General features: G+C 49.3%; 1 protein-coding gene across 9 annotated transcripts in view; it reads right to left on the bottom strand.

Moving 5' to 3' along the window:
• Positions 1 to 17096, bottom strand: part of Tmem94 (transmembrane protein 94) — a 34688-nt gene extending 17592 nt beyond the window's left edge. For 2 of the 9 annotated variants that reach the window (XM_038325807.1, XM_038325806.1), the window contains exons 1-3: positions 5788 to 5914; positions 1378 to 1473; positions 503 to 591 (exon numbers count right to left, since the gene is read on the bottom strand). In XM_038325807.1, the coding sequence (XP_038181735.1) occupies positions 503 to 591; positions 1378 to 1473; positions 5788 to 5881 (279 nt within the window). In that variant the 5' untranslated portion in view covers positions 5882 to 5914. Of the gene's footprint in view, positions 1 to 502; positions 592 to 1377; positions 1474 to 5787; positions 5918 to 6349; positions 6371 to 6583; positions 6609 to 15606; positions 15728 to 16981 lie in introns of those variants that run through there. The other 7 variants (XM_038325810.1, XM_038325809.1, XM_038325808.1 and 4 more) reach the window with 6 other exon arrangements.
• Between the last annotated feature and the right edge of the window lie 7443 nt (positions 17097 to 24539).

Genomic DNA, 24539 nt, shown 5'->3' on the forward strand with positions numbered 1-24539 from the left:
TACACACCCTGAATTGCAGGTGCACATAGAGTCCCCAGTGTCCACCTCACCACTGGCCACCTCAGCTTTCCAGGATGCATTCACCCCAAGAGTCTCAGCTTCCTGTTTGTTTGTTTGTTTGTTTGTTTGTTTGAGACAGGGTTTCGCTGTATAGCCCTGCCTGGCTGCCCTGGAACTCTCTCTGTGGACCAGGTTGGCCTCAAACTCACAAGTGCTGGGATTAAAGGTGTGCGCCACCACTGCCTGGCGACTCTTAGTTCCTTTGTCTGAAGCCAATAGGATCTTGACCCTCCAGAGCCCAGGGTCCAAATCAAGCATTCAGTGCAGCTAGGATCTATTATACAACTTCCTAAAAGGGCAGAGGCCTTCTTGGGGGCTCTAGAGAAAAAAGACAAAGGGCTCCAAAGGGCAGGCGGGGCCTGTTCCTCCCTGTCAACGGAAGGAAGAGGACCTGGGGCCAGAGTAAGAGGCCTGTGCCCCCAGCATCTTCCCTCATACTAGCCTCTCCTCTTGAACTCGATCTTCTCCGGGCTTCCTCTCCACAGCCGGGTACAGAGTTCCTGGACAGCACAGGATTCGCAGACCACACCTCTAAACAGAGGAGGGAGAGAGGACCGTTGCGAGAGGTAAGGGCTGCATACCCAAGAGATGGGGACAAGCAGTAAAAGGGTCCAGGTGATGTGCACAGGCTGTAAGGGAACATGGGAAGCTGCTGGACTTCGAGCTAGGACCTTCTGCCCAGGAAGGAGCAGTTCCCCGCAGGACTGAGAGAAGTCTATGAGAAGCAAGAGAACCCGAGAGACGTCTCTCCTCTAGCCAGGCCTGCAGAGCACTCACTGACTCCCGGGTTACACTGTTACCACCCAGACATCTCCTGCCTCCTTGTCTGCAGCCCCAGCCCAGGATCGCCTGCCTGGTCATCACTTGCTTCCCCTGTCCCACGTACTCTGCTCTTCTCCGGGTGAGAGAGGCATGGTCAGAAGGTGACAGAGGCTCCGTGGACAGGACACCTGCAGAGCCGTCTGCACGCATCTGCCCATCTGCCCCCGCATGTTGTGTCTGGCCGGGGCACCAACTCCAGACAGGGGATTAAAGACAGTGTAGCAGAGGGAAAATAAGCTATTCTGTAATTACATGCTGCCCAAAGGAAGTGCCTGCCCACACAGGCTGGCCCTGTGGTGAGGACTGGGCCTTCTGAGCCAGCCTACTCTCTGCAGGGTTCAACCATGCTGATCCAACTCCTAAGCCTGTTCGGCTCACCCTTCAGCGGAAGGAGGCTAGTGTTCAGGATCAGATCACTGCTACCCTCATTGCCTGAGCTTTTCCCCAGGTGGCAGAAGATCCAGAGGGAAGGTGCTCAGTGGAAAACCATCGTACTTTCTGGAGGAGGAGCAGGACCGGCTGGTAGGGAACAGGCAGAGTGACACGGGGCACTCCGTGTTCCTGGACACCTTGGAGAGATGCAGCAAGTTCCTATTATTTGAACAATAAATAAACTAAGTCAGCACAGGCTAAGGTCTGCTTCTCTTTACCTACTGAGGTCAAGAAGGGTGAGGAACATTTTGATGTGCCTTAATTAAGTTCCCAAGGCTAACGAGAGATTTCTCCTCTTTCTCTGATGCTAAAAACTCACCCCTTCCCTGGCACTGGCATTGGCACCCCTAGACACACTTGTGGGGCCAGGAGGGAGGCTTCTACCCAGGAAGGACCAGGACAGAAGGGCACTGAAGTCATTCAGGCAGAGCCAGCCCTTCCCACTATTGTCAGCGCTCACACTCAGCCAGAGCAAAGAGGAAACAACGTGACTCAGAAAGGCAACTGTTGTCGTTTGGTTGGTTTCTGTTTTGCTGTTTTTTTGAGACAGGGTCTCACTATGTAATCCTAGCTGACCTGGAACCCACTACATAGACCAGGCTGACCTCAAAGTCAGAGATCTGCTTGCCTCTGCCTCCTAAGCTCTGAGATTTGCCCACCATGCTGGGCAAAAAAAGAAGTCTTGACTTAGGAGGCTGGATGCCATCGCCAGCTGGGCTGGTTCTCTCTGTTCCACTAGTGAGGAAGAGCACCAGCAGAACTGAACATTTGTGGGGAACAATGAGGGCAAAATGACTGGCAGTCGCCAGCAGTGATCTAACACTGAGCGGGCCCCCACTGCCAAGGTGTATAACTCATCATCCAATAGCTGGTGCACCCACCTCAGCAAGGAGCCCCAGTACCCAGCCCCCAGCACCTAGCCTGTGTCCCTGTCAAACACTTTTGAGGCTTGCTCCACTATTCTTCCTACTCCACCTGCTTCAGAGGCAGCAAAATTATGGCTATATATTCAGGAAGGCAGGTTACAAAATAAACTTTGACTGGTTGCCTTGACAACAGACGGCCACCAGTTATAATCAGCTGGGTCCCTTCGTCAGTCACCCCATCAGAGCTGCTGTAGTCGGCACAGACAGAGAGGAATCCCTCTGAGTTTGGCTGGCACAGCTGGGCTCATCTGCAGCCGGCACATCTGGGCTCATTTGCAGCCTGGCCAGCCAGAGGCAGAGCAGCACCGCTTACTCCTCTTCCTTCCTCATAGACTCATGGTAGACCCCAGCATTTCCACCCACCTGCTTCTGCATCTTCAGCAGCCACCAAAACCCAGAAACTATCCCAGCCCTGACCCCTGATTCGGTTACCTGAATGATCCAGCAGGGAAAAAAGTCCCCTCATTATAGAGAATGAATGGCAGCCAGGCTCTGGGCTTTTGTCACCTGTACATGGAGCTTTGGGTCCCAGCATCCTTTTCCCCTCTGGGAAACTCAGTCCCCAAGGCTGCTCTGGATAACTTGAAAATCTGGCTGGCCATTCCAAGACACGCTAGCTTTTCGGTTCTCAGTCCCAATCTCCTTCCAAAGCCCTGGTTACCCCACGCTCATCCTGCCCTGCAGCATCTTCAGGACTCCTCTGGCAACCGTAACCCAAAGACACCCTGGTAAGCAGTAAGAAGGGCAGGAGGCAGTAAGAGCTGTGGAAGCCAAGCTGGCATACTCACCGTGCTGTGCTTGCCCTGGTGGGGCATCCATAGCTCTGCCTGCTTGAAGAGCATGGGGCAGAGCCTGAGGGACAAGCAGTCAGGTATGGTCACTCCCAACACCACCCTCAAGGAGAGAGGGAGACGCAGAACAGAACGAGAGAGCAAGATACTGTGTAAGCGAGAAGATGGGAGAGGGCCGGACCGTGTGTGAGTGAGAGGCCGGTGCTGCAGAGAATTGGGCGCAGTGGAGCAGAGCTTCAATCTGCTGATTAATTCAGCCTATTTCCAGTCACGCTGCAGATTCAGGGAGGGAGGAGGAGGCAGCAGGCAGCAACAGCAGCCCAGAGAGGGAGGGAGGCAGAGCGGGAGGGAGGGAGGAGAGAGGGAAGAAGGAGGGTGAAGAAAGGAGGGCTGAGAGGCCAAAGTTGGTCCACGATCTGCCTGATGTCCAAGAGACCAGTGCAGGGTGAGCACAGAGGCGAGATCCAACTAGAGGACAGCCAGAAGGATGGAGGGACATTTGGACAAATGAAGGGAGCTGTCAAAGGTCTGGAGCCCCCAGGGCAAATGCTGGCATCCAGGAGTACCCTGAGGAACAGATGCTGAACCTCCTGCTGGACTACCTGTCCACTGCCCCTAGGTCACGAGTAAGCATCCCTCTGTGGCTGAGCTCCCTGCCTCTCAGAGAGCGGAGCCCAGGCAACAGCAGACCTCCACCGTGAGAGCTGCAGGGAGGAGGGGAGAGAACTGGGCTTTTATTAATAGCAGCACATCCTGCAGCAAGGGGGGGTGGCCAGCAGGGATTCCAGCAGAGACTTCTAGGAGTCTGGAGGAAGAGACCAGTAGCAGAGGGAGAGAGCAGGCCATCTAAAAGGGCTTCTTAGGATTTTAACACCCTCCTTCCAGGAGATCTAGAGATCCCACAAGTCACTGACCCACAAAGGGAAGCATTATATTTAGGCACAGTAGAGACCAGGGCTGCCTGGGTCCACCTGGGTCTCTTTTTGGTTTGGTTTTTTGTATATTTGTTTGTTTGAGACAGAGTCTCTCTGTATAGCACTGACTGTCCTGAAATTCAGTGTGTATGTAGACTCGGTTGGCCTTGAACTTGTCTCCTGAGTGCTCAGGCTAAAGGCATGTGCCACCAAGCCCAGGTACAGGCAAAAAGGCTCCCAGGCTGCACTTTAAGCCTGGCCTGAGTGACGCTGGTCCCTAGTATAACATAAAAGAAATCAGCACAGGCACTCTGGGTAAAGGAGAGGTAAGACACATTCCTCTGCTAATGGATAGGCCATCTTCAGCATGGTGACACAAAACCCCAGGGAGTGAGGACAGCCTAATGGGTCCCTTGAGCAGGCTGGAGGCTGAGCGTGCTTCTCCAGGGCCCTCTGTCTCCTAGACTACACCCTCTCCAGCTGCTGAGAGGAAAGAGAGCACCTCCCAGCACAAGCCGGCCTCTCCCCTCCCCCTCGCTGGCCTATGTACCTCCCTGTGGGGCCCCTGCCAAACAGTAGAATGGGGACAGAAAGGAGGGGCTGGGCAGTCCAGAGGTTAAGGGCAGGAAGTCTTTGCTGGAAGCAGGAAAGAGGGATGGGCGGGGTCAGCCTCTGTACCAGTCTCTGTGAGGACGGAACCAGGCAGCAAAGCTCCCCATGCTCCAGGGCACACCTCAGAGCGCACAGGGTGCTGTGTAGACAGCAACGCGGTCCTTTCCCTTCTCACCCACTCCCGCACTGCCTGCTCAAAGACAGGAGAACAGCCCTGTTAGCTCAGAAACAGGGCCCAAGCTGGCACGGCCACAGTTCATCCACCATGTGCTTCCAGACAGGCTGGGAACCGGTGAGTCGGAAAGAGAGGGGTCCGGGTGTTAAAAGTCATCCAGGGACAGGCAAACCAGTCCTGGACTAAGGCGCTGGCTATAGACCACCTGAGGAGCAACTATCACCATACAAACTCCCCTTAATCCTTCTTCTCCAAGAAGCCTTCTGAGAGTCCTGGGTAGTATTATCATTAGAGTTCACCTTTGGAGCCCAGCGTGTTACTGAAGAGATCCTTTCAGGGCTGGCAAGACTGCTTAGTGGGTAAAGCACTCACGGGGGCAGTCTTTGCCACAGGAGGAGACTATTCTAAATCTACTTCCATCCAGAGACAGCGAGAGCGCCTGAAGGCAGGGCCAGTCTTCCCTGCCTGAACTGCTCAGGCCTGATGACTTTCGATGGACACTAGCCTCTGAGAGGAGGCCTCACCAAGTTGCTAAATTCACTCTGTAGTCCAGGCATGCCCCAAATTTGCAATTCTCCTGCCTCAGCCTCTAAAGTAAGTGACAATACAGACCCGCACCACCAGGCCCAGCTCAGTCCTGTTGATTAACACACAGCTGTGTTTGGAATCTGATGAGGCGCTTGTCCCTAACCACAGACAGGGTGCCCAACAGTCCTCAACATGGCCAGGCAGGTTGGGGCACAGCCCTAGCACAGTGCAAACAGACCAAATTACACAGCTCTGGGCAAAGCTGGCTTGGGATCAAACCCAATCAGAAAGCCTGCTGTCATGCAGCCATGTTAGCCAGGCTCCCCTTAACCTGTATTCATCGCAGCCTGGCAATAGTGACCTCTGAGGAGGGGTCACAGTTATATCCCCCACAGGCCTCACGACACCCCCTTTGCTCACACTCAGTATAAAACCTTGAGCTGGAGATCTCCCGGGAAACCTAGGGGAGGGGAGCCCAATAGAGATACCCCCCCACGACAGACACACAGCAAGAGAGCAGGGCCCACCAGATGCTTCTCGTTCAGGTCCATGGGCACAGGGTACTTCAGACATGCCCAGATGAACACAGTCACACCTGGAAGGAAGCTTCCTCCCCAACATGGACAAACCCCGGTGAGTCTGTCACAGTCACAGCATCTGGGGAAAAAAGAGGAAAGAAATCCCATAAATAAGGTCACAGGACTGGAAGACTGTGGTGCAACAGGACAACCTCAACTAAGCCCCAGACCAGCAGCTCCCTGCTAGTCTGGCCCTCTGGTGGCGTCCCTCAGGAGTCAGCCCTGGATGAGGTCCACTCCTGCGAGGCCAGCAGATAGCTCCAGAGGGGTCCCTGGATGAGCCTCGGCTGATCAGCACGCCTCACAGCTAGGGTTAAAGACAGCAGTAAAGTCATCTGGAGTCTACCACAAGCCAAGTAATCAGGGACATTGGGAGGGAGGATGGAAAGAGACCGGGCAGAAGCAGGCACATGATGCTCTCTGTGTGAATGTGTGCCACACTTGCCGGCACACGCATGCCCACGGGTCTTCTGAGCCTCTTGTGTGGGTGACAGAAGTGCTAGACAGGCACCTTGGGCAGAGGTCGGCGAGGATGAGCAAGCCGATCTGACAACAGTGTGACAAAAGTCAGCTAGGTGCCTGGACGACGAAACCAGCCCAAGGGCTGGAATGCAGCTGTGTCAGAACAACGCGCTAAGCACGGACCATAGCCTGGACTGGATCTCAGCAGCCCTCCTGCTTCAAAAACAGAGACGTGTGACCCTGACACCAGTCCCACCTGCCCCACCTGGGCCCTGATCCTCACCCTTCTGTCCTGGCAGCCAACACAACTTTCACAATCTCAGCTCAGGGCATGTTCTCAGTAAAAAAGTGACACTGAGTGATCTGGCCCGGTGCCAGAGGCCGCCTCTCGGAGAAGCGCTAACCTGCTGATGAGGGCAGTTCTCCAGGGCCACGGCCAACCTCATTACGAGGAATCAGAGGCCTCGGAGAGCTGACCCATAAAAGAGCTGTCGAGAAACAATTAAAAATCTATGACCAGAGGGCCAGCCAGGAAACTCGGGTTTGAAGCCACCAACTCCACTCCCAAATCCCACCCAGTTCCTCCGAGCGGCACCCATGCTGATGTCACCTGCCAGGCTGCCAAGTTTCTCCCTACCCCTTCCTTTCAGCCAGGACCTTCAATCAAAGCTGAGACATCCCCCTCAGGGTCAGAGACAGTGATACTGGCAGTGGCCTTGCGAAGCGGTGACATTCAGTCTTTGGCAGCCAACTGAAATGGGGTCCTGAGAGGCCAAATCACTCCTCCCCAAGGCCACTCTGACCAAGCAGCCTGAGCCTTGTTTACAGCTATGGCTGAGGTCCCCATGACACCCCATCCCAGAAGGGGCTGAATAAGGTTTTCACCACACAGGGAAAGGAACCAGGGTCCAGAAGGGGATTGTTCCTACTAACGTCTTCTGCCAACACAACCAGAGGGAAATGACTGTGGCCAGCTGGAACCACAGCAGTGCAGAGGGCAGCCAGGAACATGACATTTTTCTAAGAGTCTCTGTATTCCCATCATTCCATACATGGGATTCGGGGAGAGGACCGTTCTTAACATCTGACCTGGAATCAGGAGCAGAACCCTTAAAGGGCCAGCTCTGCCTATATCTCGCTGTAAAAAGCAGAAGCATCACAGCTAAATGAACACCTGTGGGTTCAAATCTCAGCTCCAAAGTGTATCAGATACTGAAGGGTCTTGGTAAATGATTATCTGTCCTTTTCAGCTTCTGCTCCTTGTCCTTAGGATGGGTGTGGCAACACCTGTTTCACAGCAGTGCCATGAGAATTATGTAAAATAGCATATTGCAGGCCTGGTACAGTATTTGGTGCTCAATAAACAGTAGCCATTACTATGATGAACAAGAAATGACAATCAAGTTAATCCAGGTCAAGAATAAGGACTCGGCTGGGCAGCGGTGGTGCACACCTTTAATCCCAGCACTTGGGAGACAGAGGCAGGTGAATTCCTGTGAGTTCGAGGCCAGCCTGGTCTACAAGAGCAGTTCCCAGACAGCTAGGACTGTTACAAAGAGAAACCCTGTTTTGAAAAAAACAAAAACAACAACAACCAAAAAAAAAAAAAGGACTCAAGGGGCTGGAGAGATGGCTCAGTGGTTAAGAGCATTGGTTACTCTTCCAGAGGTCCTGAGTTCAATTCCCAGCAACCACACGGTGGCTCACAACCATCTGTAATGAGATCTGGCTCCCTCTTCTGGCCTGCAGGCATATATACAGGCAGAATGGTATATACATTAAAAAATAAATAAATCTTAAAAAAAGAAAATAAAAGAAAAAGGAATAAGGACTCAAGCTGCCAAGCCTAAGTCTGGGCCATGGGACCCACATGGCAGAAGTCCCTTGACCTCCATGTGTGCACAGTGGAAACAGAAGGTATAGAGATTAAAATGAAAAGTCTCCTTGCAACAGACAGAAATTATCACAGAAAAACCACAACAGGTCAAAATGTGGAGAGCAAGTGCCCCTGACATCTACAATACAGCTCCTGCACCCAGGGCTCAGAACCATAGCAGAACAGGGCGTGGAAGACCGTAACAGTCAAGGGAACAGGAAGCTTGCTGCGAGATTTCATCTCCTAAAAACGTCAGGGAAGCTGCACCCATGAAGTCTCACTAACATGACTGCTTACACGAGACCTGAGCAAGGATGCCCGCAACACACATCCCAACAAGGAAGGGGGAAAGCTCATGGGGCCCCGACCCTAGAACTACAGGCAACTAAGGATTACTGCATGTGGGAGAAATAAGACTTTCCCAGGGAGGAGCCCCCAAACTGGTTACCCAATACCAAACAGCCCTAAAATTATATACGTACAAGTAACAAACATCATAGGGACTGAGCAGGTTGTACTTAAATACTTAGGAATATATAGTTCTTTTTCTCTCTTTCTCTCCTTCTCCCTCTCTCTGTGTTTGTGTGTGAAACAATTCAAAAAATTGTTTTCCACCAGGTATGGTGGCTCATGCCTTTAAATGAAAATCCAGCACTTGGGAGACGAAGTCAAGTGGGTCTCTGAATTTGAGGATAGTCTGGTGGACATGGTGAGTTCTAGGACTGCCAGGGCTACACAGTGACATCCTGTCTCAAACAAAATAAAACAAACAACCCCACCCACCCACACACACACAAAAAAAAAAGAAGGCATGAATTTGAGAGAGAACGGGGCATGGGGTGCATGGGAAGAGCTGGAAAGAGGAATGGGAAGGGGAAAAATGATGTATTTAGATTTTAATTTAAAAAAATGTTAAAGGAAGACCGCCTCTGTTTACAGACTAAATAATACAGTCTCCAGAAAACGGTACAAAGTCTGCAAGCATGAGGTTGTAAGGTTAAAATACAAATATAAATTATATTTCTCGTGCCAGCCAGACGGCTCCGTAGGTGGAAGGCCCTTGCTGCCAAGCCCGATGAGCTGAGTGCAGTGCCTGGCACACACGTGTAAAAAGGGAGAATGGACTCCTGCAAGCTCTCCTCCGACTTCCACACACGTGAAACGGCACGCACGCACGTGGGTACACACACACACACAGAGATAGAGAGAGAGACAGAGAGAGAGAGAGAGAGAGAGAGAGAGAAAGGAAGAAAGAGAAATGCAGAGGCCAGAGAGATGGCTCAGTGGTTTAAAGCCCTTGTTGCTCTTGCAGAGGACCATGGTTTGATACCTAGCACCCACACACATGGTAGCTCACAAGCCCTGTAACTGCAGTTCCAGAGGAACAAACTCCTGCCCTCTGTGAGCACCTGCAAGCATGTGGCGCACAAACCTACATTCAGGCGCATTAAACACATGAATAAATCTGTTTAAATTACACAGACTGACTTCATGGATATAGGTGTTTTTTCTGCATGTATGTATGTGTATTATGTGCATGCCCTGTGCACACTCAGAGGTCAGAAAAGGGCATCAGATTCCCTGGGCTGGAGTTAGGGATGATTGGGAGCCACTGTGTGGGTACTGGGAACCAAACTTAGACTCTTCAGAAGAGCAATAAGTGCTCTTAACCATGAAGCCATCTCTTTAGTCCCAAATATTTTAAAAATCAAAAATCAGAGCCGGGTGGTGACTTTAATCCCAGAACTCAGGAGTCAGAGGCAGGAGGATCTCTGTGAGTTCAAGGCCAGCCTGGTCTACAAGAGCTAGTTCCAAGACAGGCTCCAAAGCCACAGAGAAACCCTGTCTCGAAAAACAAACAAACAAAACAAACAAACAAACAACAACAACAACAAAAACCCAACAATAAAGCAGACATGGCTGAGGAATGGCTCAGAAGACAAAGTACTTTCCATGTAAGTGTGGGTGCTGGAGTCTCGATGCCCATGACACGGCAACCCACCTGTAACCTCAGCATTTGGAAGGCAGAGAAAGCGAAGTCAGAACAAGCTGACTAGCTAGACTAGCCAAACAGCCACACTTTTCAGTTTCGCGAGAAGATCCACCTCTCTCCAATATACAAGGTGAAAAGCAGATAGGGGAGACACATCAGCTGTGACACACACACACACATACACACACATGAATATAATACACACATGCTGTCATACATATGAGAAACATGCATACACACACATACATGTGCAGAAAGAAAAGTTACGCTTAATTTTATTCAAAATAGCCCCAAACCAGCAACAGTTCAAGTGTCAATTCAGAAGAGAATGGGTGAACAAATTCAGTCTCCCTAAGCAGTGGAACCACCGGGAGATAAGGTGAACGGTGGGACTGATAATACAACCATCTAACTGGATCTCCAAATGGTTGCTGCGTGACACAAGCCAGGCACAGAACAGCCCCTGGTATATGATTCCATCCATGAACCCAGGAGCCAAAAGCAAACCTTCCCTCTTCTTCAGTGATTACTTGGGATTGTGTTCCAGCAACAGAAAGCTGACCACCATACTCCACTCACAAAAGAGGGGAGGAGGCTGGAGAGACAGCTCAGTGGTTAAGAGCCCTGGCTGCTCTTCCAGAGGTCCTGAGTTCAGTTCCCAATGCCACATGGTGGCTCACAACCATCTGTAATGAGATCTTGTGTTCTTCTGGCCTGTAGGCATACATAATAAATAGATAAATAGTAATAAATAAATCAAATCAAAACAAAAGAGGGTAAGGAATGATGGCCTTCAAAGTATAAGACATAACGTCTCTTCCTGAGGAAAAGAGATTTGCTTTTCTTGCCTCAGTTTCTCAGGGTCTGGGACTGTCAGCGTATGCTACCGTACACACAACGGCATCACTGTGTTACATGGATCAGCCTCAAACTCTTAGCCCTCTGTTCTCAGCCTCCCAAACAGCTGGGACTACAGGCATAAGCCACAGAGAGATGTCTAACATAAACAGTATGAGGGCTATTATAAAAACAGATAGCTAACGGCTGGTGAGACGGCTCAGCCGATAAAGACACCTGCTGCCAAGCTAACCACCTGAGGACCTACATGGTTGCAGACAGTCAACTCCTCTGACTTCCACATCCACCATGATTCTCATGAGCCTGCGCAGATACACGCACGCAGAAAGTCAGTAAATAATAAAACAATAAAAATGTAATTTTAAAAACAGCTATGATTACGGTTGGCCCTGAAGTACTCAACAGGAATTTCCAAACAACAGGCGCTGCAGGGGCCTGCAGGTAGCGGGGGAGCGTGGGACGCAGGACCAGGAAAGTCTCTCAGGAGAAGTGAGGTGAGGCTAAGGCTGGGCAAGGGGCAACCCACACAGAAGCTACCCGTCTCAAGAGGGCACCAAGGAGAAAAAGGCGCACAGCCTTCTTGGGAGACAGCAGAAAGTGAAGAAGAAGGTGAAGAGTTCCCACCCACACAGGAAAGGACTCAGACCAACGTGGCCCCAAAGGCCAGAGCCATGAGGCCTTGAGGAGTTGCTGACAGTTCCTCAGGAGACTCGAGTATTTAATAGTTAAAAAAAAAAAATGAGAGGGAGAAGGGGAAGACATGACATGCAGGAGAGTTAGGAGAAAATTATAATAATCTTGGTTTGCCACAACAAGTAGCTAAAAACGACTACATCAACAGCCATGGAAAGAAGGGATGGATGGCCCTTCTGCTGCCAAGCTCAGAATGGAGGCCAAAAAACAAGTACAGGTCCAAGGCTCAAGCTGAGGATGAGCTGGGAGCTGCCTGTCCTTCTAGACCCTTCTGATACAATCTGCATCAGCTAGGCTTGCACGGCAGCCTTGCTCAACACACCGAACAGTATTTGATGGGCCCATAAAGTACCTGTAACCAGAAGGAACTAACTGGTGTGTTAACGCCACGATGAACAGAAGGTCTTAGCAGCAAGCTATCAGGCTTCATCCTTTGCATCCTAGTCAATATTTTTATCAATGGCTTGAATAAAGAAACAGATGGAATGGTAATCAAATTCTTAGATAGTATAAACCGGGGGAAAATATCAAAGACAGGATCCAAGGAGATCGCAACAGGTTGCAAAGACGAGCCAAATCCAATAGCTCAGTTTAACTGAAAAGAATAATATGCCCTCAGCTCAGGCTCAAAACTACCATAAATGGCTTAGTCAAACACAATTCCAACATGTGAGCGTGTGCGCAAAGCACTCAAAGTTCATTATCTTCGGGCTAACAGTTAACAGACATGCCTTCTTCCCAGCAAGAAAGACATCTGATCTCTGCTTATACCAGAGCGTGTCTGGAATACCTCGTTCAGTTGCACAACACACATGCATTGTTTTGTTTTGTTTTGAGACAGGGTACATAGCACTGACTGTCCTGGAACTCACTCTGTAGACCAAACTGGCCTGAAACTCACAGAGATCCACCTACCTCCCAGTTGCTGGGATTCCAGGCACATGCCATCATTTCTGGCTATGACATGAATGCATGACATAGATGTGGAGGTCAGGGGACAGCTTGCAGGGGTTGAGTCTATCTCCCGTCACGTGGAGCCGGGACCTGAACTCGACAGAAAGGCTCCTCACCGGCTGACTTGTCTCAGCAGCCCCCGCAATACAGAACAGGGAGGGAAACTGGGAAACTAAGTCCGTGGTCTACGTCTGTAATCCCAGTACTCAGGAGCCTGCAGCAAGATGATCTCCAGGAGTGCGGTGACCTGTTCTACATAGCAGGGTTCAGGCCAGCCTGGGCTGCAGAGGGACGCCATAGCCAACAAGGGGGAAGAGAAGGATGAGAAGGAAAACACAGCAGGCTTCTGGAGAGCAATAACCAGAAGGAGAAACTGACAGGGGAAACGGGAAGAAGAGAAGGTGCTTATCCAACACCAAAAGCACACACCGGATGAAACAGCTAGAGAAGAATGAGGCTATCTATGGCAGCAGGAGACAGTCTTGCTGTGAGAAGCCCCCCAGTAGGGACCAGGACCTCCAGGGGAAGGGAAACACCTACAAAATAAAGACTAGAGCCAGCCGTGGGGCCTCATGCCCGCAACCCCAGCCTGGACTACATATGGAGACTTTTTCTCAACATGTGAACGTGCGCGCAAACACACACACACACACACACACACACAGCCAGAACAAACAAAAGCAGTATGAGAAATATTTTTCTATGCGATTAGAATTGCTTAACCTGATACAATGGTATGCACAGCACTTGGGAAGCTGAAACAGAATTGTCCCAAGCCTGAAGCCAGCCTGGGCTACACAGTGAATTCCAGGTCAGCCTGATCTATCAAGTGATAATGAGACTCAAAAAAGCAGAAAAAGAAGAGAGGGGAGAGAAGGAGGGAGGGAGAGTGGAGCAAGGAGGGAGTAAAAGCATACAAAAGTTATAAGATGCCACGTGACATCAAGGATTATACCGCACTCAAAGCGATGTGGTATTGGCTTGGTATTTGAGAGGCCAGAAATAGATCCAGACATTTTTGGACAATTGATTTTTAAGAAAAGTACAAAGAGAATTCAGTAGAGGAAGGAAAGTCTTTACCAAAGGCAGTCGGAACAACCAAATATTCCAACCCGAAAAATAAAGAAGAATGCCATCGTGGATCACACATGGGACTTCTTGACAGCCAAAAAAGTCTTTGTGTGGCAAAGGCAACTGTTAACGGAATGGAGACAACCGACAGACGAATCTTGTCTAGCTATACCATTGACAGAAGATCATTAACATCTAGACTATACTAAGAACTAGAAAAGCTAACCAACAGGAGATCCAACAACCCAGTCAATAAAAGAGCTTTCAAAATGGAGAGCTGATTCTCAAAATGTGAACTGCAGAGAGCAGGTAAACACAGACAATCACCCAACCCCACCAGCCATCAGAACAATGCAAACCCAAACTACTGAGAGTCCATCTCACCTGAGTCAGAGTGGCAGCTAGTAACAAGTAACAGCCCAGGGGCGGTGTTGCACACCTTTAACCCCAGCACTAGGGAGGTAGAGACAGGAGGATCTCTGTGAGTTCGAGGCCAGCCTCGTTTACAAAGCGAGTTCCAGGACAGGCCCCAAAGCTACGGAGAAACCCGGCTTGAAAAACTAAAACAAACAAACAAACACAAGTAACAGCAAGTGCTGGACAAAAAGACATCCACTGCTGGTGGGAACAAAAACCACTCCAGTCACTACGGAATTCAATATGGAAGCCTGCCAAAAACCTCAAAATAATGCTGGGCATGATGGCGCATGCCTTTAATCCCAGCACTCAGGAGGCAGAGGCAGGTGAATCCCTGAGTTGGAGGCCAGCCTGGTTTTAGGATGTAGTTCCAGGTCAGCCAGGGCTATAAAAGGAAACCCTGTCTCAAAAAAACAAACAAACAGAAATCTCAAAAGGCACGGTGGCAACCCCTTTTATCCAAGCACTCAGGAGGCAGAGGGAGGTGGATCTCTGTGAGTTAGAGATTAGCCTGGTCAACATAGTTCCAGGACAGCCAGGGCTATGTACTGAGCCCCTGTCTTGAAAAAACAAAACAAAACCAATCAAAAGAGATCTGCCGTATGACACAGCTACATGGCTCCTGTGTCTCCACGTCAGCACCACAGACATTTGCTCATCCGTGTTGACCACAGCGCTGTTCACAACACCTGAGTCATGGCACCAGCCTCCGTGACCAACAGCAGAGAGACAGAGAAGGAAAATGTGCCACAGAACTTGTTAAAATGACAAATTGCGTGCAATATATATATTTGGTCACCATTAAAAAAAAATCAGCAAATTTCTGGCTCTGCCTAACATTACCAAAGCAATGTTCTCTTTGGAGTTTGCTGTCAGCTCATGGCAGGGTTATGCCCTGGGAGCTCAACTGAGTCTCTCTCCAGTAACATCTTTCCTATGTTTCCTGGGAGTTTTTTTTTGTTTACCTCCCTACAAAGGAAGACTGCTATCAAAAGCGTTTTCAAGTGGAACCTAAAATTATAAAAACTGAGATCACATGATTATGCTAAAACTCAAAGCCATCAGTGAGATTTGCCAGGTTTAGGGAGCATCAAGGTTGGGCTGAAATCTTGCCCTCGCCCTCCTTGCCACGTCATGTGACCCGCACTGTTTACTACTGTCTCAGCAGCCGCAGGCCAAGCTGATTATTACCCAAACCCCTGATCACCAAACCACACACTGGGTCTTTCTTTCAGAAGGAAAACATTCCCGTTCCAACCATGGCCTAAACTTTATTTCACCCAGGCCTGTCTGGAAACTCGGGTTTAAAACCATTTTAAAGAAACCTCACTTTTCAGCCATGGAAGACACTGTGGTGAAAGCCACACAGACACGAGAGCGCCAGGACAAGAAACACCAGGCACACGTTTACCGGAGGTGCCAACGGGGATTGGGAGCCTTTTACCTGAAAAACAGGAATGGCCTTAGAGGCGCTGAGGGGCTTTCCTGCTTGCACTTGACAGCCCGGGTCGAGTTAAATAACACCTTGGATGTAGGCAGTATCCCTTTGACAGCTCCTCCCTCCCTGTACAGAAACTGATTCTGGAGTCCAGTTTAGGGGAAAGGAGCAGGGAGGAACCAAAGACTGTGTGACCTTTAGATCTCATTTGTTCTCCAGGAGGTAACCCTTCCAAAAGCTGCGAGCTGGCACTCTGTAGCCACTTAAAATAGAAACGTCAAGTGTTTTCTGTTTTCTCTCCATCTCCCTGCCTGGTCAGCCTTTTGTGGTCTAATCTACGAGGTCTGGATACCATAGGGGGTGAGCAGAGGTGGGGCATTCCAGGACCGTTAACTCTCCAGCTAGCTGGGGGCTGGCTATCAAAGGGATGGTTTGTACTTCCCCTCACTGGTCAGTGCAGTGCTCCCCAGAATCTAGGTGTCCCTGCCTATCAATCTGCCAAGGGGGAACCTAACAGAAGTTAGGGCTAATGAAGCAGGTGAGATTCTATCCGCATGGCTTCGTCCTGCTCCAGGCTAAGCCCACATAGTTCAGTGGCCTGATTCAGAAAGTGACTGTCAAACTTCTTTATCCCTTCAGTCACTCTTATTTGACTTTTAAGATACTGAATCTCAGCTCTGCTTTTGCCTTTAGGGTTTCACGGGAGAGAAAACGAGGACGTCCCAAGGCAATTGCTCTACAGAATTGCAAACGCTGGGGTGCTAGGGTTGCTTCTGAAGAACCTTGGCATGACTCTAAAAGCGGGAAGCCCACCCCAACTGCAACATCGCAGTCTTGCAGATGAACTAAAAGACCCTCGCAATTCCACTGGCCGGCCGGGTGCACTAGCTACTGTCAGCTCCGGGGCCCGGGCGAGCCCAGCGCGCGCAGTGAGTGACAACCGTCTTCCTTTGGGCTGGGACACCCAGAGGTCTACAAATAAACACTCGTGGCATCAGAATGGGCAGCCCTCTGGCCCAGGGCCCGGCCACGACGAACCTGGGCCAAGGACTCTTTGTTGGACACAACCTTTATTTCTGACGAGGGGACCGCAGGCAAAGGGCAAACCAGGACAGAGAGGGAAAATAAGAGAAAAAAAAAACCAAACAAACCAAAACAAAAAACAAAAATAAAAACACCCTGAGGACATGAGGGAAGGAGCTGGCCAGGAGTTGGAGGCGGGCCCCTCGACTCCCCGACAGAGGGAAGTCCCCTTTGATGCCACTTGCTGGGTGCACACCCCAGACACTCCTCGGCTCGGGTAAGAACTCAGGGGACGCGGAAGGTCGGGCCCCAAGCCCCCTTGCTCCCCACTTCGGGCCGCCGGCCTTCTCGTACTTACCGGGGGACCCCCAGACCGGTCTTCCTCGCCCGCGTCCTCTCCCCTCCCTGCCCCCTCCTCACTTCACGTCCCCGCCTCCAGGGGCCGCAGCCATGTCCGTTACGGGCAGCTCGGAGGCAACTTGCCTCCTTCCCGCGACAACAAAGGTGCGGGCAGACCTGCTAAACATCTGGACGCTGATTGGTTTAAAGTCGAGATGGCGGCAGTTTCTGGATTTCTTATTGGTCGTTGGGTGCGCTAAGATGTAGCTTTAACCGCCCCTCAGGGAGCCTGGCGGAATTATGCGATAACTTGCTCTGAAGTTACCCGGGAGCCTGGGTCCTACCTTGGGCACGATGCTCCGGCGTTTTCAGCTATAGAGAATCTGCCTAGAAGCGATCACACAAGTTCTTCCCCATTAGTTTTCCCAGTAAATTGTTTTAAAGCCATGGGCAGGCGATACCTTCCGTCCTTTATTATTTTTTAAAAAGCCCCTTGCAAGAGCGCCTTATCTCTATTTTTTTCAGTTCTCCCTCCTTGTTTTTTTAAAGTCCCACCAGACTAATGCTGCATCCAAGCCAAAGCTGGAGAATCTAAAGCAATACTGTTATTGCACCCTCAGTTCTTTTGAAATCTAAAGGGAAAAACAAGTTAAAAAATTTTTTTCTAGATAATTAAAGAAATCGCCTGGGAACCCTGTCTTGGGAAAACAAAATAAGCCTGTGTCAGTATTTACTTTCGTTTTCCCAGAGATCTAAGTCTGGAAGAGTTGCTTTAAAAAAAAAAAAATCTGTTTATGAAATCAGAAGGGGTCATAGCTGGTCCTGGGAAGAAAGACTTCCCTTCCTTATATTAATAAATTTAATCATGTAATTAAAATTCCTCTTCTCAGTTAGACAAGAAATCATTTTACTGATTTAGCTCTGTTTAAACCAGTGCAGCTGCTACCTAAAACACCCATAGAATCATGTCACTTGCCCCAAATATCTGCAATTTATCGTTACAGATTCCAAGGAGAAGTCTAAATCTCGCCACATAGTCATAGATGTTCCTAACATGACGGAGATATGTATGCATTTTCAGGGCTCACTGTCACATGGGCTCACTATAGTCTCAAACGTGCTGGAGAACTTTGCCAGGTGGCTCTCTGCGCTGTAAGTTTCTTTCCCGTTAATAACAGCCAGTATGCAAACACGCGCTTGCCTGAAAGTTGTGCCCTAACACTTCCTTCCCAGGCGCTGTCCCTGTTTCTTCAACAGAACTGATTATTGCTTGGGTCTTAGGTCTTCCCACTTTACACCACAAAACATGGTGCCCTTGGGAAATGTTGGACATTCATTCTGCATCTCTCAGTTAGGGCTACTATTGCTGTTATAAAACACCATGACCAAAGACACTTGGGGAGGAAAGAGTTTAGTCCGCTAACGCTGCCACATTGCAGTTCAGCAAAGGAAGTCAAGAGCTTAAGCGGTTCAGGAACGGAGAGGCAGAAGCCATGGAGGAGTGCTGTTTACTGGCCTAGCTCATCTGCTTTCTATTTTTGTTTGTTTGTTTGTTTGTTTTTAAGCCAGGCTTCTCTGTGTAGCCCTGGCTGTCCTGGAACTAGCTCTGGAGACGAGGCTCAGAAATCTACCTGTCCTTGTCTTCCAAGGGCTAGAATTAAAGGCGTGCCACAACCACCCAGCCTCAGCCTGCTTTCTTACAGAACCCAGAACCACCAGCCTAGGCTGGCACCATCCATAATGGGCTGAGCCCTCCTGAATCAATCATTAATTAAGGAAATGTCCTGCACTGAGTGGTGGATGTGCAATATTAAAAAAAAAACTCCCTGCCAGAAGGTGGTGGCACACATCTTTAATCCCAGCACTCAGGAAGCAGAGGCAGGCAGATCTCTGTTGAGTTCGAGGCCAGCCTGTTCTACAAGAGCTAGTTCCAGAACAGCCAGAGCTGTTATACAGAGAAACCCTGTCTCAAAACAAAACAAACAAAAATGAAGACGAAGATGAAGATGAAGACAAAGACGAAGACAAAACGAAGACAAAGAAGAAGAAAGAAAATGTCTGTCCTACAGGCTTGTCTACAGCCTGATCCTATGGAGACATATTCTTTTTTTTTTTTTTTTTTTTTTTTTTTTTTGGTTTTTCGAGACAGGGTTTCTCTGTGGCTTTGGAGCCTGTCCTGGAACTAGCTCTTGTAGACCAGGCTGGTCTCGAACTCACAGAGATCCGCTTGCCTCTGCCTCCCGAGTGCTGGGATTAAAGGCGTGCGCCACCACCGCCCGGCTTGGAGACATATTCTTAATTGAGTCTCCTTTCTCTCTGATGATTCTAGCTTATGTCAAGTTGACATAAAAATCAGCCAATACACTGTCCTAATTCATACTGTTTTGTTTTTTTGAGACAGGGTCTCTATGTAGCCCTAGCTGTCCTGGAACTCACTATGTAGACTGGGCTAGCCTTAAACTCACAGGGATCCACTTGTCTCTGCCTTGCAAGGGCTAAGATTAAAGGTGTGCACCACCACACCCTACCTTGGCCCCTCTGGACCACACATGCCTCTGGGCACCATTTAAACTTTCTGAACATCACTTCAGTGAACCTGAACTGGGTTGCCTGCCAGTTTAAAGGGCTGTGAAAGACTTCTTTGCCCCTGACACCCATAAAAACCTGCTGAAAGAGCAAATGGCTCAAGCCCAAACTTGCCAATAACACCTTGGATAGCTTTTCCAAGGCTCTGAGGGCCTTTTGGGCATGTCTTTTTAATCTAGCCATTTCAAGCAGCTAGCTGTACAATCCTTCATTTTTCTGAAGCATCTCCAATCTCTCTAAGACAGTCCTGAGAAGAGCCCAAGGCCTTCCAAGGGAGATTTTTTTCATCTCCGTCCCTTTTTTTTTCCTTTAGGATTCTAAAGAAAACCACCCCTGTGTTCTCAGTTCCTTCCTTTCCAACCTCAAATACTACTCCCATTTTGAGGTCTCAGCTGGTACTGTTTTTTGCTCGTGAAATGCCCTTCCCGGCCTCCTTGCTTCCTGATTGGCTCCTCATCACCCTTTCAGATCTGGTGGCTTTGTCCCTGTTTTCTCACAATTGCCTGTGGATAACAGTAGCATCTTGCTTACCACTGGGTTGTATCTTTGGCAGAAAATAATATTAATAAAGCATAAGTATGTGCACATCTTTCCCTCCTCCCACCTGCTAAGGGCAGGTACTAGCAGATAGGACGTGGGGTGTTTGAGAGTTATTTGTTTTGAGAGAAGGGAACGTTGTAGGGATTTTTGATGTGGTGATGGTGGGGTTTTGTTTTGTTTTGTTTTTAATTTTGTTGTTTGTTTCTTAAAGACATGGTACCATGTGTAGCTTTGTCTGGCTGGGAACTCACAATGTAGACCAGGCTGGTCTCAAATTCCCAGAGATCTACCTGCCTTTGCCTCCTGAGTTCTGGGGTTAAATGTGTGCACCACCATGCCCTACCTGTGGTGATGATTTTTTACTTTTTTTTTTTTTAGTATTTTGGGGGCATGTGGGAACCATAGTATGTGTTTAAAAGTCAAAACACAATTTAAAAGAAGTCAGTTCTCTCCTTCCACTGTGGGTTTGGGAACCCAACTCAGGTAACCAAGCTTATATTGTTGGTTTTGGTTTTTTGTTGTTGTTGGCTTTTGTTTGTTTTGTTTTATTTTGAGAAAGGGTATCTCTGTGTAACCCTGGATATCCTGAAATTTGCTGTGTAGACCAGGCTAGCTTTGAACTTATAGAGATTTGCCTGCCTCTGCCTCCTGGGTACCTGCCTGCCTCTGTCCCCCCATACCCTGCACGTTATTGGATTTTGGGGAGTTCATATTGTAGCCCAAGCTGCCACCATTTCCAAGTGCAGGAGCGAGTACATACAAGAGAAGGATGCATTTTCAAAGAAGGAAAAGGGCTGTGGGTGTAGCTCAGTTGGTAGAGTGCTTACCTAGCATAAATTAAGCCAGGATTTTATCCCAAGCACCACATAAGCCTGCTGGTGCAGACCAGTGATAGTAGCACTTGGGAGGTAGAGGCAGGAGAATCAGAAGTTCAGGGTCATTCTTCAGTGAAGCACAAGTGAGTTCAAGGCCAACCTGGCCTACAGGAGACTTTATCTCAAAAGAAAAAGAAAGAAAGAAAGGAAGGAAGGAAGGAAGGAAGGAAGGAAGGAAGGAAGGAAGGAGGGGAAGAAAGGGAGGGAGGGAGGGAGGAAGGAAGGGAGGAATGGAGGGAGGGAGGGAGGGAGGGAGGGAGGGAGGGAGGGAGGGAGGGAGGGAGGGAGGAAGGGAGGGAGGTAGGGAGGGAGGGAGGGAGGGAGGAAGTGACCAGAATGGTCTGAAGTAGGGCAAAATTGGAGGAAATTTGAAGGGAGGGAAAGAGAGCTTTAGAACAGAATGAAGAGCATTCTGGATGATTGGGTAAACGAAGTTCGTTTCAGATGCTACTCTGCTGCTGCTAAACAATTTCAGGACTGAAGAAGTTGGGCAGAAGAGAAGGCTCAGTGGTCAAGAGCACTGGCTGCTCTCACAGGGGACTCAGGATGGGACCACAACATCCACATCCACATGGCAGCTCATTAATTTATGTAATTCTCTTTGACATTTTCCTCAAGAAACCACATTGGCATTTGAAGTTGAGTGGCAATTATTCTTGGATGCTGACTTCATTTTCTTTGCAGTGGTTATGTCTAGAGACTGGCAGTACCCAGTTACTGCCCACTCCACATCTTTCTCCCTAAATATATAAGCATTCATAGGTGTCCTCGCCCCTTAAAACAAAAGGAAGTAGACATATATAAAGCAAAAAGAAGAGAAAAATATGGGATGGAGAAAAGGAAAATGCCTTCAATATCAGGTGACCTGGTCTAGGTGACAGATATCTGTCAGGCTAGCCCGAGGAGCACCCAATGCCTTCAGCTCAGTTTGCTAAACAGAGAACTGCAGCTTTCTCCATTGTGTAGCTCTGGCTTCCCGGAAGCAGTGATGTTTATGGTGACTCCAAGTTATCAAGGGGAAGGGAAGGAAGAAGGCGGCCCCCACCAGAGGATGCAGCATCAGTGATGGTCATGAGAAGGAAGCAAGGGTGTGAGGAACTGAAGAAGACCTGGACCTGACCCAAACACCCGAAAGAAGCTTCTGGAAGCTGGAGAAATCTGGAAGCAGCCACAATAGCCCTTTTATCCCATGTCAAGGATTTTGAACTCTATTCTGAGACCAGGGAAGATGGTGGGAAGATGGTCAGCACGCCGTGAGTGGCATTTATAAAAATCCTCAGGCTGGGTGCTGAGTGACAAAGGGGTTGCAGAGAAGCGAAAATGGCACTGGGAAGATGGGGGGTTGCCGTCTGGGCCTATGAGAAGTGGGGGTTCCACTGAGCGGTAGTGTAAGCCGTCTGGGCCTGTGCTAAGGTGTCAGCAGCCTGGGTGGTAAGACATAGATGTGTCTAAGAGCTATTAAGCAAAACCTAATGGCTGATTTGAAATGTCTTAGGAAAACGGTGGAATGTCTCTCTCAAACTCTGGGCCTCATATCACCTCAATTACAATGACAGAAGCTGTCTGCGTCCTCTGCCAAGATACCCGGGAAAGGCTAACACACAGTGAAAATACTGAGCAATCAGATGGTGAAACTGGCATATGCCTGTAGTTCCAGCAGTTGGGGGTTAAGGTAGGGTGATCAGTTGAGCCTAAGAGTTTGAAGCCAGTTTGAGCAACATATTGGGTTTCCCCATCTCAAACACAAATTACTGAGCCAGGAGTGGCGGCAAATGCCATTAATCCCAGCACTAGGGAGGCAGAGGTAGGTGGATGTGTTAGAGGCCAGCCCGATGAGCATAGCGAGTTCCAGGCCAGCCTGGGCTATGTAGAGAGACCCTGTGTCAAAACAAACAGATAAACAGACCATTAGTCTGGAGGGACGGCTCACTAGCTTCAAGTGCGAACCACATCAGGCTGTTGACCCAGGTTCAATTCCCAGAGCCCGGGTGAAAAGCTGGATGCTGTGGTGTAGGGCTGTAAGCCCAGCAGGAAGACAGGAAGTGAAGACAGAATTGAGCAGAGGCTCATGAACCAGTTAGCCTGGACCACACAGTTCAAGAGAAATGAAATCCAACCTCAGCAAGGTGGAGATGGGAACTGACTCTCCTGGCCCCCATATCTGTGCTGTGGAAACTGTATACCTGTATTCACATAAGGAGAGGAAGAGGGAAGGAGGACCAAAGCGGAGGGGAGGAGAAAGGGGGAGGGAAGGAAAAGAGAAAAGAAAGGCAGTCGTAAACTGGACAAGTCAGGGGTGGGACACACACCTGACCTGCGATCCACACACTTGGAAGGCTGAGGCAGGAGGATTTTGAGTTTGAGGCCAGCCTGGGCTACATAGCGAGACCATCTCTCAAAAAGAAAAAAACCAAAACGATGAACAGGGCATCACCTAGAGAACCTTCTTGTTTCTAGGACGTCGCCCAAGTGGAGCTGAGTCACAAGCCATGAGTGACTCAGGCCTGATTCAGGATTTTAGCAAGGAGCGACATGCTGAACCACCTGCAAGCTGAAACAAGCCCCTCCTACCGCCCACTGGAGCTTCCTTCGTCACTGCGCCATCTTTTCCACCTAATCATTTGCTTAAAGGTGACAGGAAGAAACGGGCATGGCTTAATATCTTTATGCGGAGCTGCTGGAGAGATTGCTCCACAGCTAAGGGCTCTGGCTGCTTCCAGAGGTCCTGCTTGTGGCTCCCAGGTGGCTCACAAACACCTATAACCCAGCTCCACCTATAATTCCAACACCGTCTTCTGGCTTCCAAGGGCACCTTACATGGAACACACTCACACACAGACAAACACTCATAAATAAAAATCTTTGTATATATTAAAAGTCTTTGGGCTGAAAAGCCTCTAACTCTGCCGGATGAAACAGACCAGAGTCCCTGGCGAGAAACAGCAGAGTGAGGAGATACCTGCTGTGGGCGCTAATCCTCTCTCTGTCTATTGTCATGGCCAAAGTTTCAGACACGTTCAGGTTCTTTGAAGGGATGGGTCAAATGGTCAACGGACACAAGCAGGCAGTTGAGACAAGAAAGCAAACGTCAGGAGTTGATTTGGAGAAGGGAAAGGTTTTATTTTCCTAATAAAAATAAGATTGACCTGGAAAGAGCGCAGAGTCCGTTTCTTGTCTCTTGGGTTACACGAAATAATAAAATTGAATAAGGCAGAGGCTACGTGACACTGGCACATTTACGTGTGATTTATATGTGATTGCAGTGTGTGAATATCTTTGCGGGGCAATCGGACAGTAGACGGTAAAACACAAAAACGATCAGCTCTTTGTCATGGCTGTCATTCCTTATGGCAATACAACCCGTGGAAAGAAGTCCAAAGTTCTGCTTATGTGTGTGTGTGTGTGTACAGGGAGTATTGACCACAGCAGGAATCAGATAAAAATCACTCCCCCAAGGGGTTGGTGAGATGGCTCAGCGGGTTGAAATACTTGCCACCAAGTCTGACGACTCGAGTTCGATTGCCTGAACCCACGCGTAGGAGAGAATCAACATCCACAAGCTGTCTTCTGACTTCC

This window comes from Arvicola amphibius, chromosome 4, assembly GCF_903992535.2.
Source record: "Arvicola amphibius chromosome 4, mArvAmp1.2, whole genome shotgun sequence".
NCBI classification, from domain to species: domain Eukaryota; kingdom Metazoa; phylum Chordata; class Mammalia; order Rodentia; family Cricetidae; genus Arvicola; species Arvicola amphibius.